The sequence below is a fragment of the Solanum verrucosum genome, unplaced genomic scaffold, assembly GCF_900185275.1.
Source record: "Solanum verrucosum unplaced genomic scaffold, falcon-dt-bn FXZP01000238.1, whole genome shotgun sequence".
Classification (NCBI taxonomy): Eukaryota; Viridiplantae; Streptophyta; class Magnoliopsida; order Solanales; family Solanaceae; genus Solanum; species Solanum verrucosum.
This window is the reverse complement of record NW_026020630.1, coordinates 4372898-4389414: the sequence shown is the minus strand read 5'-3', so window position 1 is coordinate 4389414 and position 16517 is coordinate 4372898. Positions and strand designations below refer to the sequence as shown.

The window sequence follows — 16517 nt, the reverse complement described above, 5'->3', positions numbered from 1 at the left end:
TGGTACTCTTTCTGTTTCAAAATATTTATCGTCCTTACTAAAAATATTTATTGTGATTGCGAATCTTAAAACTTAGGTTAGCAGTAGGAGCTTGGACCTAAATTGCCTATTTAATAACCCTGAAATGATCCAAGACTTCTTTGTGGGGTTATTGCAGATATGCAATCACATTTGATCACTCAGAGATCATTATATCAAATCAATAAATACGTGATATACGTCTTCTACATACACTTGCATCACTTACCTCACGTCAATATCGCACTCAACCATGGTTGAGTTCTTATAGTTAAAGACCGGGTGCGGAAATGATGCACTCTGAGCAATAAGAAACATGTAAAGCACATCCAGAGACAGATGATCAAATTGTGAACTGGTGGTTCTAACCAGCAAGAGATTCATAGAGGAACGATCGATCAAGGTAAAAGTACTAAAAGTGCGGAAATTCCAATTAAAAAAGTTCGTTGGCTCGATGGCTACGTTGTTTTTGGTAGCAATAAGTTACTGTAGGCAGGAAAGAAAGGAACATGAAAAGAAAGAACACAGAGATTACTGAAACAGAATTTTGTTTCGATTTCCCATGGTGGCCTCAAGTCTTCCGAAGGGGGTTGTCTCTGAACTCTTTCCAGGTCCATGAGCACACACATTGGCTTACTGCATCATGGCACGCGGAAATCGGGGCCTCACTGGTGTTTTTGAGGGACTCACCCTACAACATATAAATAAAGTTGCAAAGTTAGGAAAAGACTAATGGATAGAATGAACTCTCTGAAGCTCCAAGGCCCTGTAGTTCTCAAAATTGTCATAACTGCATGAGGCACAGTATTGAGATGGCTCTTATTAAAAAGTGTTCTGTTTATAGAAATGTACTATTGAAAATTGATAACAATGATCTGCATAAAAGGGCTGCATATCGCGATTTCATCATACCTACGTGCATCATTAACCCACTCAGATTGAAGGTAAATGCTATTGAACAGACAAACTAAAAGAATGTTTTGAGAAAAAGAAAATGAAGTTTTTTCAATTATAAGTATGTTTGACATTTTAATCATTAGAATTTTACAAAAGTTAGTGATCTTCCATAACTGTAAAAGACAACTCCTGCATTTTCAAATACTTAGGCGATGAAAGAGGACCTGGATTCATATTCTAGTCGCACCAAGTTAAACATAAGTTATATCCATTTATTTAATGATAACTCAGGTTGATATCTATAAGCATTTTCTTTTTTCCTGGATAAGCAACAGAAACAATTAAGAAACTTAATAACTACTAACCTCCCATCTCAACTATCGAGCATGCAACAGTCAGTCTTTAGGTCATAATCATTATTTCACTATTCGACTTTCAGATATCTGAAAGGTAGAAAGAATGTAATGGTGCAATAATAAATTGGACACAGAAAAAAAAGAAAAAAGGAAAAAGTTTTGGCAGGTCTGGAATGAGTTAAGAGGGCATGATCTGAGGGTGCCTCCTAGAAAACAACGAAGAGAATATACCAATCTCAGAAAGATGCAATACTACACGAACAATGAAACACACTTTGCAGAAAAGAATTAGTGGGGATCAGCTGAGGCCATAGCAATTTGTAAATAAGCTTACCTGATGCGTTGGGATCCCAATACCTCACCGCAACAGTCTAAAGCCAAAATTGCACTCTCAGCCTGCGCAGTTTGCAAACATAAGATTTTTTTCAAATGTCATTCCATATTAATAGACTGTTCTAAAACGCCAGTAAGCATTCAAAACACATAGTTTCTTAAGGGGCATCTAAATAAAAAATGGGACAAGTAAAGTGGTCCAGAGGGAATATGTGTTTTGCCTAACATACCCTTATTATTATCCGTAATATTTAGAATGTTAATCGCTCTTCAAAAAATGTTCTCTCATTTAATCTCTCCTCAATAAATAAAAAGATTGTTGGTGTAAATGATAAGTACCTAAACAGCCTCATTATTGTTAAAAAAATAAATGAAGAGATTGAAATCACAATATTGGAGTATGTGTACATGCTCTTTACTTACATTTTTTATGCTAATTTAGTCAATGTTTTGTACACTTCAAATAATATTTATTACTAAGGGCAAAATGAGAAGATTGTACTCAATTATATCTTGGTTTTCTAAAATGACAACTATTTTGGACCATCTATTTTTAGTAAGGACGACAAGTAAAGTGGACCGGAAGGGGTAATCTATTAAACTTTCCTTTCTTCACTAGCACTCACATGGACAAAAGGGTGGCCAAAGAATAATGCAGGCAAAGAAGAGAGGTACATTCAGAGGCAACTAAATGGAAGTTGAGTTATACATCATCAATAATCACATTACACAAGTAACCAGCCAAAAAAAAAAAAAGTAAAAAGGAGAGAGTTGTTGTATCATGACATTTGAATCCATAGGAACATGCAAAATATCTAATCCTCTGACACAAATACAGCATGGGAACAAACGCAAAATGCATGTGTGAAGGAATAAAAGGGTAATTAATGCAAAAGGCTAACACCTACATTTCCATCAAAGATAAGAAAACATACCATTACAAACTCAACAAAAGCAATGCGGGTCGAGTGCACGTGATCTCCCAAAAGCCTCAGGCGAGAAACCTGCAAAGTAAGAGTGTTGTTCAATAACACTTCTTAAGCCAACATTCAAACTTTAAAATTTCATACTGACCTCGCCACATCTTGTTTCAAAAAAATTCTTCACATCAGCCTGAGTAACCTGTTCAGAATAGAGTAATTGGTTGTGAATAATTATAATAAATGGAAACTACAAGAAAAATATTTATTAACAAACAACTGAGTATGAGCCAGAGCATAATAACTACTACAATGTGCATCAGAACAAGCGCCCGACAGAACGATGCATACAAGGAAAGAAAAATTTAATAGATCTCAATGATGAAAATGTCTACCTTCTTATCAATATTTGTACAATAGACTGTCCTGGCACACATCTCACGCTCATCCTCTGACTGCACAAAACATCAACATTGAATTGAGAATAAGTATTTAGATCCATGACCTCAATTCTACAAGGATGAGATAGAACAACATAAAACTATTTCTCAAGATCATCCACATACTAGCAAAACAAAATGTACAAGTTCTTTTTTTTTTTTGGACAAAGAACATAGTGCAAAATATTTATCCGTACCCTTGGAAGGAATGTAGGATTCACCGGTAGAATAGCAGTTTTTGAAGGTAGGACCTTCAATTGAGAGAAACCTAAAATTGTCCCACAAAGGCAAAGTGCTGCTCTTGCAGAGTCTGCTAGGATCGATTCCATGTTAGCTTTTGAATATTCAGCTGTCTTAAGAACATTTCAAGCCAAAACATCCAACTTACACTCATCAGCGAACTCCACGAAAGCAAAACGAAGACGGGAATGTGGATCACCACAAATTCGGCAGTCAACAACCTAGAAAGGAAGCAGCAAAAATGAGAAAAGAGGAAACGTTCACATTGAGCATAACAAGTAAACAAGTAAGTAAGCAAATGCTGGCGGCGCTTGAGGTTTAGTCGGTTGATTGACTGATTAGATTAACAAATCTGCTATAGCTATGAGGCAAACTTTGTAATTTTGAAAGTAAATGAATTACGACATAAAATTTAGATATTAGGCTGACAAAAATAGATATAAGCATCATGAACTTTCATTGCAACACAATCACAGTCCCAAGACAAGCAGCTCGATCTATGCCCTCCCACACATTCAGAACTTCATGGCAGATTTTGGTCCCACAATGAATAGTTGAACAGGTGGATGCAAACATAACCGCTCACAAGAAGCGCCTTTCGAAAGACACCATGAAGCCAGTTGAAATGCATCTTATATGATAAAAGTACTAAGTGCATAATAAAACATTATATTGGTGCCTAAATCACAGACCAAACTGTACACTAGCTCTTAAGTCGGTTGACACAAGTTAGCATACCACATGAACCAATGACATAAATGTTCTTGATAGGAGGCAATTGGGGATTTTTCTGATCAAATGTTACACGTCTTATATTAAATATTAATTTAAGCCTTAGCCTCACTAAACATCAGGGCAAGATTCCTCCTTTAGAAAAGGCAACAAAGCTTCCTATTTGGCAAGAGTTTACGCCCAATGATATTCTGGAATTAACAAATTTTAAGTGTAATTGCTGGCTGAAGAAAGCTATGCACAGTATTGTACACACTACGACCCATGTGATAACTCACTAAAAACCATAGTCATGCAGTAAACCACAACAAATCCCAGCCCCTTCCTTAATATGGTCAGCAACATTCACTTTAGGTGTCTTCATGCATATGTGTACACTGGATACAATGAGGAAAACTGAAAACGTATGCACCATTATATGGTGTTTTACGAATGTCGTTTTCTTATTAGGTAAGAATATTACAAATGTCATTTTCTTCTTATGTCACATTGTTATCATGAATGCCATCTTCTTATTGGTTCACATTTAAATGTTTTTCCAATCAGTAAACTGCTAATCAGGTTTAGGTTATCTGATGTATTTCTAGGTCAAGGGTACATGGGGAAAGTCTGCTTGATAGGTCCTTAGTAAGTCAATTTCATGATTTTTCTTTAATTTTTTTTAAAATATTTTAAGTCTCAAATATCCTAGAACTCAAGCTATAAAAGTTTCACTGTTGTTCAGAGTAAGCATGCAGGAGTAAGAAAGTTGGCAGCTATTAAGTACTTTCTATTTTTCGGCTTAATAGAGATATCTATCACATTGAGTTCAATGTGTTCATCTTGAAGCTTTTTTTGTTTCATTATGCTCTAAGCACTTTTACTTTGGAGTCTTTGTTTTCATTGTTTTGATCATCTGTCTCTCTTTATGTTCAAGGCAGGAATTTATGAGTTCATATCTACCATTTGTTGCAATTTTCGTGGATTTTACATATAAACTTATACTCTACGTCGAAAGTACTAGGTTTAGATGAACATGGTATCGGTATGCCACATCCACCTCTGCCAGCATTAATATGTTGTTGATATAACTTATGAAAGATATAATATTTTGTCAATGATATTATCTTAACAGATCAGATAAGTAATGCATATATGATGTCATCAATTTCATTAGCAGGTTATTAATTATCTAATGGTCAAGTATTATGAGACTCTATAATGCACAATTATGATAAATAAAAATCAAATCAAAGCCAAAAAAGGAAGTAAAGTTATATGGTAATCAGATTCCCAAGAAAAATATTTTGTTCTGCTAAAGTATGATAGTAAGTAGCGCACAAATGTATACTTATGTATCACGCTACCACTCCACAAGCAGATGAGAAAAGGAATTCATTGTTTCTAGTTTAGTTACGTCAAATTACTGAAACCATATGCACTTAAGAGCATCAAATATATAATATAGTGAATCACATCAATGTTCAGAAGAAGAAAGTGACTTTTCCAATGAAGTAGAAGAAGAAGAAGAAGAAAGTGACTTTTCCAATGAAGTAGAAGAAGAAGAAGAAGAAGAAGAAGAAAGTGACTTACTTGTCCATAAGCACTAAACAAAGCAGCAAGCTGCTCCTCAGTGACCTAGATATTGAGAAGGCAAAACCAAAGATACCATATGAGTACTAATAAGAAACTATCACAAAACATAAGTGAGAATCTATCCTTACATTGTTATCTATCTCAGAAACATATACTGTTCGCCTGATGCTATCTTCTCTTTGAGCCTTATAAGCTCTATTGTTCATTCTCCTTTTGCCCTGGTTAAAGTTGTTGCCTCTCTGTGGACACACAGAAAAGAAAGTTTAGGAGATACTAAAAGGAAAACAAGAAAATGGATATGGTTGTCCATGATTCAAATATTCTGGTTAGCATATAAAATAAGACCAAATTGATCCAGCCAAAGATACAACTGAAATGTCAAAGGAGATGGTTGTCCATGATTCAACTATTCTAGTTAGCATATAAAATATGACCAAGTTGATCCAGGCAAAGATATAACTGAAATGTCAAGTATGTCATTGACAAGTTGATGAGGCTAGGGCCTCATCAACTTGATGTGAACAACGACCAACTCTAACATGAATACATAAAAGCATTCCCAATTAGGAAACTACCATTAACCAAAGAGAAGTAAAAATCAAAGAGTAACAATATCACTGGTTTAACAAGTAAAGTATAGAGATGACAACTCTATGACTCAAACAAACAAAACTGACATTTAAACTAACCAACTAAAACCCGTTAACCCCATACTGATATGAAAAACATAAATATGGCACTGAATGTGATGGAATGCTACAAGTACAGAAGTCAAGTTCCAACAGGATAATGTAAGCTTCATTTTCAGTGGGATGAGTTCACTGTTGTATATTACTTTCTGGTAACTGATTGTGCCAGTTTATTCTAGAACTTTGTTCCCAGATTGAGGGATGCAATTTCAAGGTGCCATTAGCTTCCCGCAAGCAATCTCTTTACATGAAAACTGATGCCAATCACAATGCAAAACTTTCTTCCAACCAAATTGGCAGAGAACAATCAAACTTAGTGAAGAACTATTTAAATTCTTCGCAATTTAAACAATGAAAGAAAAGTAGCAGCTACTACTAGTGCCTGACTTCACAAAATTGATTTTATTGTCTTCATAAGTTATATACTATGAATGAAAAGGGAAAAGATGCATTACTCTAACATATGCTCAGTTAAACATTCCTCCAAACTTGATTACTTCCTTTTTTACAGCTTATTAAACGAACAAACAAAAACTGGGCTACAAGTATAAGAAAACAACAAAATATCCCCTATTTCATCCACATACAGCAAAAGGTTCTATTTATTATGTATCATCGAAAACCAAAGCAATTGAAAGGTCCAAATCATACTAGTACGACAAATTCTCACGTCATGCATTACACCAATTATACTCATCTGCATCTTACCATCCAAGTATCAGTAACGACCAAAATATCAATGATCCCATTCAACTAACTGAATGTCAAATTTCCACTTTTAGTGAATGGAATGCCAGGAATCCCCAATTAATAAACCAGGTGTAAAAATCCATTTTTGACCATAAAACCTTCATTTCCTTGATAACTGCAAACTCCGGTTAATGCGTTCAGCAATAATTATATTCCTTTAAATGATCATTACCTAAACAAATTACTGAAAAGCTCCAAAGATCAGTTCTTATCAAGGAAATGTTAAAGTTTCCTTGCTATAATATTTCAGAAATCACAGCAAATTCAACCAAAAGACAAAATGCTTAAAAAGGAAAACTTGCACACACAAAAAACACACACACAGAGATTAACACACTAAAAACCAAATGCGCACTCCATCACAATTAGTCAAGTATAGCAAAATTACTGCTAGTTATTATATCATCAACCGACCCACAATAACAAAACAGCCAAACGCATCAAAATTTTCAACGATCATACAAAAAAATCAACAATTTTAATGAAAATTAAGAAACGAATCTATACCCTTCTGTTATTTTGAAAACCATCAACACCCATAGTCTTGTTAGCTGGTACAAAGTTACTGAGAATCATCTGATCACCACCAGCGGCACGATTATAAGAAGAAGGAAAAAACTCTTTAGCCTGTGGATTCAGCTTAAGTTTCTTCAACATATCAGCAATATCATGCATATGAAACTCCGATTTCGCATTTGCGATTGAATCGGATGAATCCTTAACACCATTAGATTCAGAATTATTGCTGGTGTTATCAGTGTTTGGTGATGATAAAGACTGAACAGCAGGAGCTTCAACCACTGTTGTCTCACCAGACACTTCTTTAGCACCAGCAGCCATTGATGAAATACTCAAAACCCAGAAAAAATAAAACACACCCCAGAACAGAAAAAGCTTCAAAAATACCAAGAAAACACTAAAATTCTACAATTTCAATAAATTAAAGCAACCCCTTTTTACCAATTTGATTATTCTTTATGAAAAATTGATCAAATGGGAATTCACAGAGTATAATGGGTTTATTGATAAATACTCATTTAGGAAGAAGGTGATGAGAGAGAAAAGAAGAGAAGAGAGAGAAAGGAAAAGGCAATAGGGTTTTTGTTATATATAGCAACAAAGTTCAATAACAGAAGGCAGAGGAATTTGGTGGTATTCTTGTTTTTGTTTGTAGAGAGAAGTGAAGTTTAGGTGGTGTTGTATGTATTATGTGAAAAAAACAGAGGGAGAAAGAAGGAAATGCAGTAGAGAGAGAAAATTGAGGTGGAAGGTGGAATTATGAAAAAAATTTAATAAAAATATTTTATAGTTTGGTTCGAATTATTATTATTATTAATTTTATTTTTATTTATTTTGATGATGAATGAATTGACTCGGTAAATCAAGAAGAGGTGTCTTGATGTATTATTATATTTATGGATGACATAGTTCAGATTGTTGAAACTCGTGGCGAAATAATAGCTAAAGTGAATGTTTGGAGATATATTTCAGAGTCTATAGGGTCCAAAGTTGAGTAATACTGAGGTTGGCGTAATACATGAGGTTGGTGTGGAAGTGAGGTTTGATACATAGGTCATCTCAAAGAGAGATAGTTTAAAGTATTTTAGATTTATTATTCAAGTAAAACGAGAGATTGATAATAATGTTACATACTGTATTGGTGCAGAGTGGGTGAAATGGAGGCTTGTATCTGAGTCTTGTGTGATAAGAAGCAACCATTAAAACTTAAAGTCGAGTTCGACATTATGGTTATAATTAGACCATCTATGTTGTAGGCAGAGTATTAGCCAGTCAAGAACTTTCACGTTCAGAAGATGAAAGTTGCAAAAATGAGGATCTTGAGATGGATGTATGGAAGTACTAAAACAAACAGGATTACGAATGAAGATATTTGAGACAAGGCAAGAGTTGCTTCAATAGATGACAAGATAAAAAAACGAGAATAAAATAGTTCAAATATGAGAGGTTGATCATAACAAAACAAATTGGGCAAACAATTGAAATTGAATGCTATCTCTACAAGTTCATATCAAATACAGCTGCTAATTTTATTAATTTAGGCAACTTCATAATTATAGGTTAAAACTAACAAATATAATATAATTATAACATATATTAGATAGAAAGACTCATTTATTCTTTTTATCATACCATCTATAGATTAGATTACATATAATTTTTATACGTTAAACTTAATTGATAAATATTATGTATTGTGCATTTAATCATCGAACGTCTTCAAATGACTATTGATTTATGTGTACATCAAGTGTAATTTTATTTGCGTATTAAAGTAAGATTCTTTTAATGTGTATATTGAGTGTAATTTTATTTTCGTATTAAAGTAAGAAATTGTTGAGGTTTTTTTTATGATACATTACAATTATTATTTTAATTATATAAAAGTTTCAAAAAAATAATAAGTACTAATAATAATTAAATTAATTATTTTTTTATAAAATTATATTCTAAATTTAAATTGTAAGCAGGCGAGTTGAAAGCAACTAATGTGAAAAGTTTTATAGTTAACTAATTAGCTATTTAAACTCTCATGTTGTTTATGAAGATTCAATTTTATCACCTTGTAATTTTCTCCGACTCCTTTCTCCTCTAGAATATAATATAATGTATGGGCTCATAAGAGTACAATAATTTTTTCATAGATTATTATGCATTAAAATACTTATTAAATATTTAACTATACATTCAATTATTATTGTTATATAATATTAATTTAAAATTATTATATAAAAATCATTAATTTTAAAATTTTAAATCCACCTATTTTAATCTTTGTTTTTGTCACCTTGTGTAAAACGTGGATATTGCAATTCATATGTTTACCACATGATGTTTGTTGGTTTTTTTTATAAGATTTGTTTGATTATGAATTTTTTTATTTTTTATTTTTTATTTTTTTAATTTTAAAATCAATGTTTGATTATAAAATTCAAATACAATTTGAAGTTATTTGAAATTTGAAAATACTAAAATCTTTTTCTTTTCTTTTTCACTTTTACTATATATTTTTTTAAAATTTTATCCTAAAATGTTTATTTTGATAAAAATAACTCTATTTAAATTATATTTCATGTTTCAATTATGTTTTATATTTTTAGGAAGAGTATATTCAAACAATCAAATATTATTTACAAAAATTATAATCAAATATTATAACTCCATATTTCAAAATTCAAAATAAAGTAAAATCTTTGCAATAGTATGTACTAGCTCATATATGGAATCTAATCTATAACATTTTATAATTAGTATTTATTTTGAGAAGATTTGATTGTATAATTCAGTACATTAGTTGAGTTACAGATTTTACTAGTTTTTAGAAGTTTGACGTAAAACATATTTAGAAAAATATATATTTAAAATCTTCATAAAATCAAAGGCTCCTATATATTTTCCCTATTTTTTTCTATTATAATTTATATTATATTAAAAAAGTTGTTTGTCTTTTCTCTGCGCACAATGGAGTGCGTGATGATTGGTGAATATATGATTATTTTATATTGTTCTATCGAATCGAAAAAAATTACTAAGTTACTGATAATGAATTATTGGTTTAGTCGTTTTGATAATAATTTTGATTTTTAAATTATTAGGTTATCCGTTCTTAACTGTTTGAGATTTTTTCTCAACGGATTAACCAATAACCAATAGTGAATTAAATAATTATATTTATAACATTTGGTATATAAAGTCTTTGACTTAAAATTAATTTCATACTTTCATTTCTGTCTATCTCAAACTTTTAGTTTTTCTATAATGTGACAGTGTTTGTTTTTGAGCAAGATGTAATCTATCAACTTATGTGCATGGTTCATTTGGTTTGTCACCTTGTTTCCGAATGAATTTTCATGATTCATATATATATATATGTATATATATATATAGGAGGGAGGTATTATATTTTAGGGGAATTGTTGGTGGGGAAAATGAAAGTGATTGTACGTACTATTATAATGGTTCTTCTTGAGACAGCAATGGTGCATTCACTATTCCTTTTTCTAGATTCTTTCAATTTTTATAGATATTTTATTTTAAACACCAATATTTAATTTGTGATCATTTTTAAAAAGTTTTTTCTTTTTACAGATATCCATTTGATTTCGAAATATTATTAAATATATAATAGTTCTCTTTCTGTTTGTTTTCATAAAATTTTGTACTCTTTCTTTAAAGTATTAAAAAAAATTAATGTTAAAAATTATTTAATATCAACTAAGACATTTAGTCTGATATTGACATCAAATAAATATATTAAATTACTTCAGAATATTCCCATAGGAATTAGAATAAAAAGTTGGTCATAAATTGAAAGGAACATTATGGTTGTTAAGTATCTCTATATAGAAATTCTGACAGTCAAATAAGTCACAATTTAGGGTGAAATTATAATATTGCAAGTTTGAAATTAATCATAAGAGAATATTTTTGACCAATTGAGTAATTTCAATATACATATTAAGATTATTATTATTTTTAAAAAAAGTTGCCACTCAAAATTGTTCCACTTCGATTTCTACTTTCCTTAAGCGAGAACGAGTTTTTTCGAGTTGTGCGATAGCACTTCCATGCTAGGCAACCTGATATAACATTGTTTTAATTGGTATTTTTTCTTTCGCCCTTATTTTCTATATATAGGGGAAAATTAAAAGTTAATAGTCAAAATACAATTAAAATATTTTGATTTTTTTGAGTTTTTATACTGAACTAGTAGATGTGCGTTTGAACTATGATAAACTATTTATCAAAACATATATCATTGATCAATTGTTTCCTTTCTTATCTGAATTATCATTATCGTTCATATGAAAAAAGTGAACAATTGATAGTTGAGATATATTTTGATTATAGTTGATGATAGTTCAATCGCACACCTAATAATTTAGATAGATAACTCCAAAAATCAAAATAAAATTTTGGTATGTTTTGACTCTTCATCCTAAAATTAAAGTTATGAGGTCACATAATTTTCCTAAATTATACTACTACTAGTTAGTTTTGATTTAATACTCTAATGTACATTTTTTGAGGAAAAGTAGTTACATTTCTTTCATATCACATCATGGTAAGATAATTGGCACAAAATAATATAAAATCCTCTAATGAGGCCACAATGTCTAAATTTCATGCCATCTAGGCTAATAGGCACGTTTTCCAAAGGCATAATATTTCTAGATCAAGGAGGAGGAAGTCAAGATACTTTTTTCTTAATTAAAAGTTCAAAAAGTTCTTTTTTTTCTAGTTAGACAAATTAATTTTGTTTTATACGTTCAATATTAAATAAAAAATAATTTGAATAACTTGTTGCTTGATCTCGAGTTACTATGACCTTTTTACTATCACAAAAAGGCCAATTGGATGGTTGTTATGTATTGTTTCATAATATATTGTATTGAATTATATTGTTTCATACTATATTGCTCTAATAAATACAGTGTTTGGATAAATTGTATCGTTCTCCGCCGTTACATAATGTCACATATCCATAATTTGAATGATAAACCTACAAAAAAAGTAGGGTATATAGAAGGTAGAACTACTATGAAAAATTAGGGTAAACAATAAAAGAGAATTATTAAATATAAATAAAGATAAAATGAAAAGAATATTAAGGTAATCAATTGCACCAAATCGATCATTACATCAAATAGGTCATTTCATTGTTACCTAACAATGAATTTAAACAATATTACAATAGAATACACCGGGTAACAACTATCCAAACAAGGTGATAAGAGAAAAATAAAAGAAAAAACTAACTAATTTATGAAAATTTTACACAAATTTCATAGTGTTAAGAGTTAATTACATCTTATCCCTACTCTTTTCCAAAGTACAAAAATTTCTTAAATTTGGTGGCATCCGGATACATCTCAAAATGTTCCGATACATTGCGTTCCAATTTTCCCTAATTTATCTCTTATTTTTTCCAAAATTATAATTATTTTAAATAGTTTTTTTTAGTAATTGTGACAAGTAAAATAGAATATAAAAGTATTATTGATTCAAATTAATGGAAATCTTGATTTATATCCACTTGCTGAAAGATAAAAGAGAAAATTCTGTGTGCCGTTTTCACTTTTTTCTAAGTCTCTTTACTCTTTTCTTGATTCTCCCAACCTATATACCCATGTAAAATTAAAAATGCCTAATTTTCTATATATAATATGTTGATTTTTAAAAAAAAAATCGTATATGATAATTATTTTGTTATATTTTGACACCTTCCGACAAAAATGACGTATTCGCTACCAATATAATATAGTTCTGTGAATCGGGATAAATCAGGTCGTTAGTGGTCTTATATATTACGATAACAACTATATGAATTTAAATTAATCGAATTCATAAATAAATTTCGAATACCAAATGAATGACCAAAGAAATAAAAAGTGGGTAATAAATAAAGATGGTATGGTGTGTCGTTCTCTTTAGTGTGGTCCAAAGTAGATGCCTTGTGACACAAAATATAATTGCAAATAAATATGAGTTGTTTTTTTCTATAATGACCATTTGATCACATGAATAATGCATTTGACGTTAATTCCTATATATATATAAAGATATACTAAATTAAAAATGACAGTTCGATGTACAAAACATCTTGCATTCACACAAAGTTCATGAAAGTATATTAATGATTGCTTTCACGATTTAAACTCGTAACTCATAAATAGTCTGACAGAAGACAATTTTAGTGTTGCTACAACCCTCTCCTTTAACTATATTATATACTCATCATCTAAATTTCATATTAAATTCTTATTTATTTATTTTCTCAAATGTACAAAAAGATGTGTCACTACTCTTGAACGGCCAAACATAGAAATAAGGATTTTGGTTTACTGATAAATATTTATCATATTGATACGAAGATGTTTTGATTAGTTGGGGAGTATTTTACTTTTAATATAAATTTTTTAACGCAAATTTGAATTTAATCGGACTGAATATGTACCAAAAGAAAGTGTTGACAATGAAGAATCTAATTCTCTGCTTTTTTCATGAGCATCCTTTGAGATGTAATTCTCTTTATTTCTCTTCTTTTTTCACACTAATAATTATTATATATTTTGACCTGTGCCCTAATATTAAAGTAGCAATATTATTATTTAAAGAGTGATTGTGGGAGATATTTTTTTTATTTTTTTGTACTTTGATTTTTTTTTTCTCTTTTTCAATTTTCATGATTAGGGAAGGAAAATATATAAAGAGGGTAATTTCAGAGACCTTTTTTAATTTTTGGTTCATAACTATCATATTCTTTGGTAGGATAAGTTATGCATGTATTAAATTTTATACATGTAATATCATATTTGGTAATTAGTTAGGAGGTACATTTTTAATGTATAAAATTAATATGATAATTAGTTTGCAATTTAGAAATCTACATAACTATTACATGCAATGATGAATTTAGAGGCAAAAAATAGGGTATCAAAACTCGTGGTTGGTCTCTTCGTAAAACTAGATATTTTATATATATATTTTTATAAATTTGTATAATATTATATTCTGACACTTGTACTATATGAAGTCTAACTGATCTACATGATTAAACTTATTTTTTTACTAGCTACCAAACAATCTCGATTATTAAACTTCATAATTTCTCTCTTTTCCACTTTGATTTGAGAGATTTTTCTAATTGTTCATGCGCAATTTCAATTAGTCCAATGATGAAAATGTATAAAATCTTATGTAGATGAATTGAATCATCCAACATAATGTAATATTTTGCTGAAGGGAGTTCGATTATACATAGCTCCACCCCTATCAAATTAATATGGATCAAATAATATAAAATGAAAAAAGTAAAATACACCTTAATTTTTTAAAAGTTAATTAATCTATCATATTAATATAAATTAAATAATATAAAACGGAAGAAATATATACATTTTCAAGTCAAACATAAAACAATTGATGTAACAAACTCCTAAAGGTAGGCATGATCATCGTATGGATAGTTGAGTTACGTGATAATGATTGATACTCCATACTCCATACTCCATACTCCCTACCTTCTAATTTAATATTATTTAATTATACACGTTATTTAAGAAAATTCAAAAAAGAACTTTCCAAACTTGTGATAGATCATTTATTAAGGATAATATATGATTTTTTTAATAAAAAAAATCCTTTTTTTTTGGAATCTCGTAGCCGCTATAACTTCTATCACAACTTTTTAGATGAGCATGTTATGTGTACCGAGTAAATTCTTCACTTTGGAATAGCCGATAAACCATATCAGAGATGTAAACTGCATTAGCAAGCCATATCCGACTTACTCAACTAAGAAGACATGGAAGAGGACCAAATCATGCTTGTGGATAATCACCCTTCAAATCAACCGAACTTTCCCGAAAGACAAATTAATTAAATTATTTAAACAAACTAAAAAAGCATACGACCATATAAATTGAAAAGGAGTACTACTACTTTTCCTTGATCACGGTTTCGATTGTTTGTTTTAATTTTTTTAGCTCGTTTCAAAAAGAATATTTTTTTTGATGATTCTTAATTTCAACTTTCAATCTGATATATTTAAAATCACAAAATTAAAAAGTATTTTGATATATTATTCTACACATCTCTTATTTAAAATTATGTATCAAATCAAAATCCAACAAACAAATCGAAACTAATAGAATATATTCTACTTTGGCGGTGTTGTTCATGCATTTTAATACTACACCATATACCTTCCAACCAATTTGATATTGAATGGCGAGCCTCAACAATAGTTTGTAACTACGTCTTACATCACTTATATGCATTGTTTATGCCTTGTTACATCACAAAAAAAAAAGAGTCTTGACCTTATCTAGAAACATTTTAGGACCCATTTGGTTATAAAAAATATTCATTTATTACAAAATATTTTTTCACTTTATTTGAAAATTAATGTTTCATGATTGAAGTTCGATTAAATTTCTATTTGGTATTTGATACTCACATTGGAGCACCACTACATTCAACTTTGCTCCAGGAAGTTCCATATTGTAGGTAAAACGCTCCCTAACAAAGATGACTGACTCCATACCCAGAGAAACTCAAACCCAAGACAACTGATTAAGGATGAAGAAATACTTACTACTCCACCACAACCTTTGTTGGTAACTTCAATTTGTATTTCAAATTTGAAAAAGAACAAATTATATCTTGTTTGCCCCATTTACTTTTCACTTTTAAAGTTGTATTTAATTACAAAATATTATTTCAATATTCTTTGTTAAAAGTACAATCAAACACAACTCCGACTTCATAAATTCCAAACAAAGTGAAAAAAATTGAAATATACGGTCAGACACCTACTTAGTAGTCCAATTAGCTAAGTTGGTCGACTATTTGAACTTTTACTTTATTGAAGAGTTTAATATTCTACCTTGTAATCCACTCCCCGTTCCGCGTTCCCATTCCCCCATTTATAATAATGATTAAAAAAAATAGAAGTCTACCTTAATCTCAGAAGAATATATTTTGATAACTTTCAACTAGAGAACCCCAACCCCTCCTCCTTTTGAAAGACCAGTTAGTTTTGTT

At 30.2% G+C, this 16517-nt stretch overlaps 1 protein-coding gene across 1 annotated transcript; it reads right to left on the bottom strand.

Moving 5' to 3' along the window:
- Window positions 1–387: 387 nt before the first annotated feature.
- LOC125811773 (polyadenylate-binding protein-interacting protein 8-like) lies at window positions 388–8233 on the bottom strand. Its single transcript, XM_049491315.1, has 10 exons — window positions 7458–8233; window positions 5640–5750; window positions 5509–5553; window positions 3353–3425; window positions 3162–3274; window positions 2920–2979; window positions 2679–2726; window positions 2540–2608; window positions 1606–1667; window positions 388–709 (listed from the first exon to the last, which is right to left on the bottom strand). Exons 1-10 carry the CDS (start codon window positions 7788–7790, stop codon window positions 652–654), a joined length of 972 nt encoding a protein of 323 aa, XP_049347272.1. The 5' UTR covers window positions 7791–8233; the 3' UTR covers window positions 388–651.
- Between the last annotated feature and the right edge of the window lie 8284 nt (window positions 8234–16517).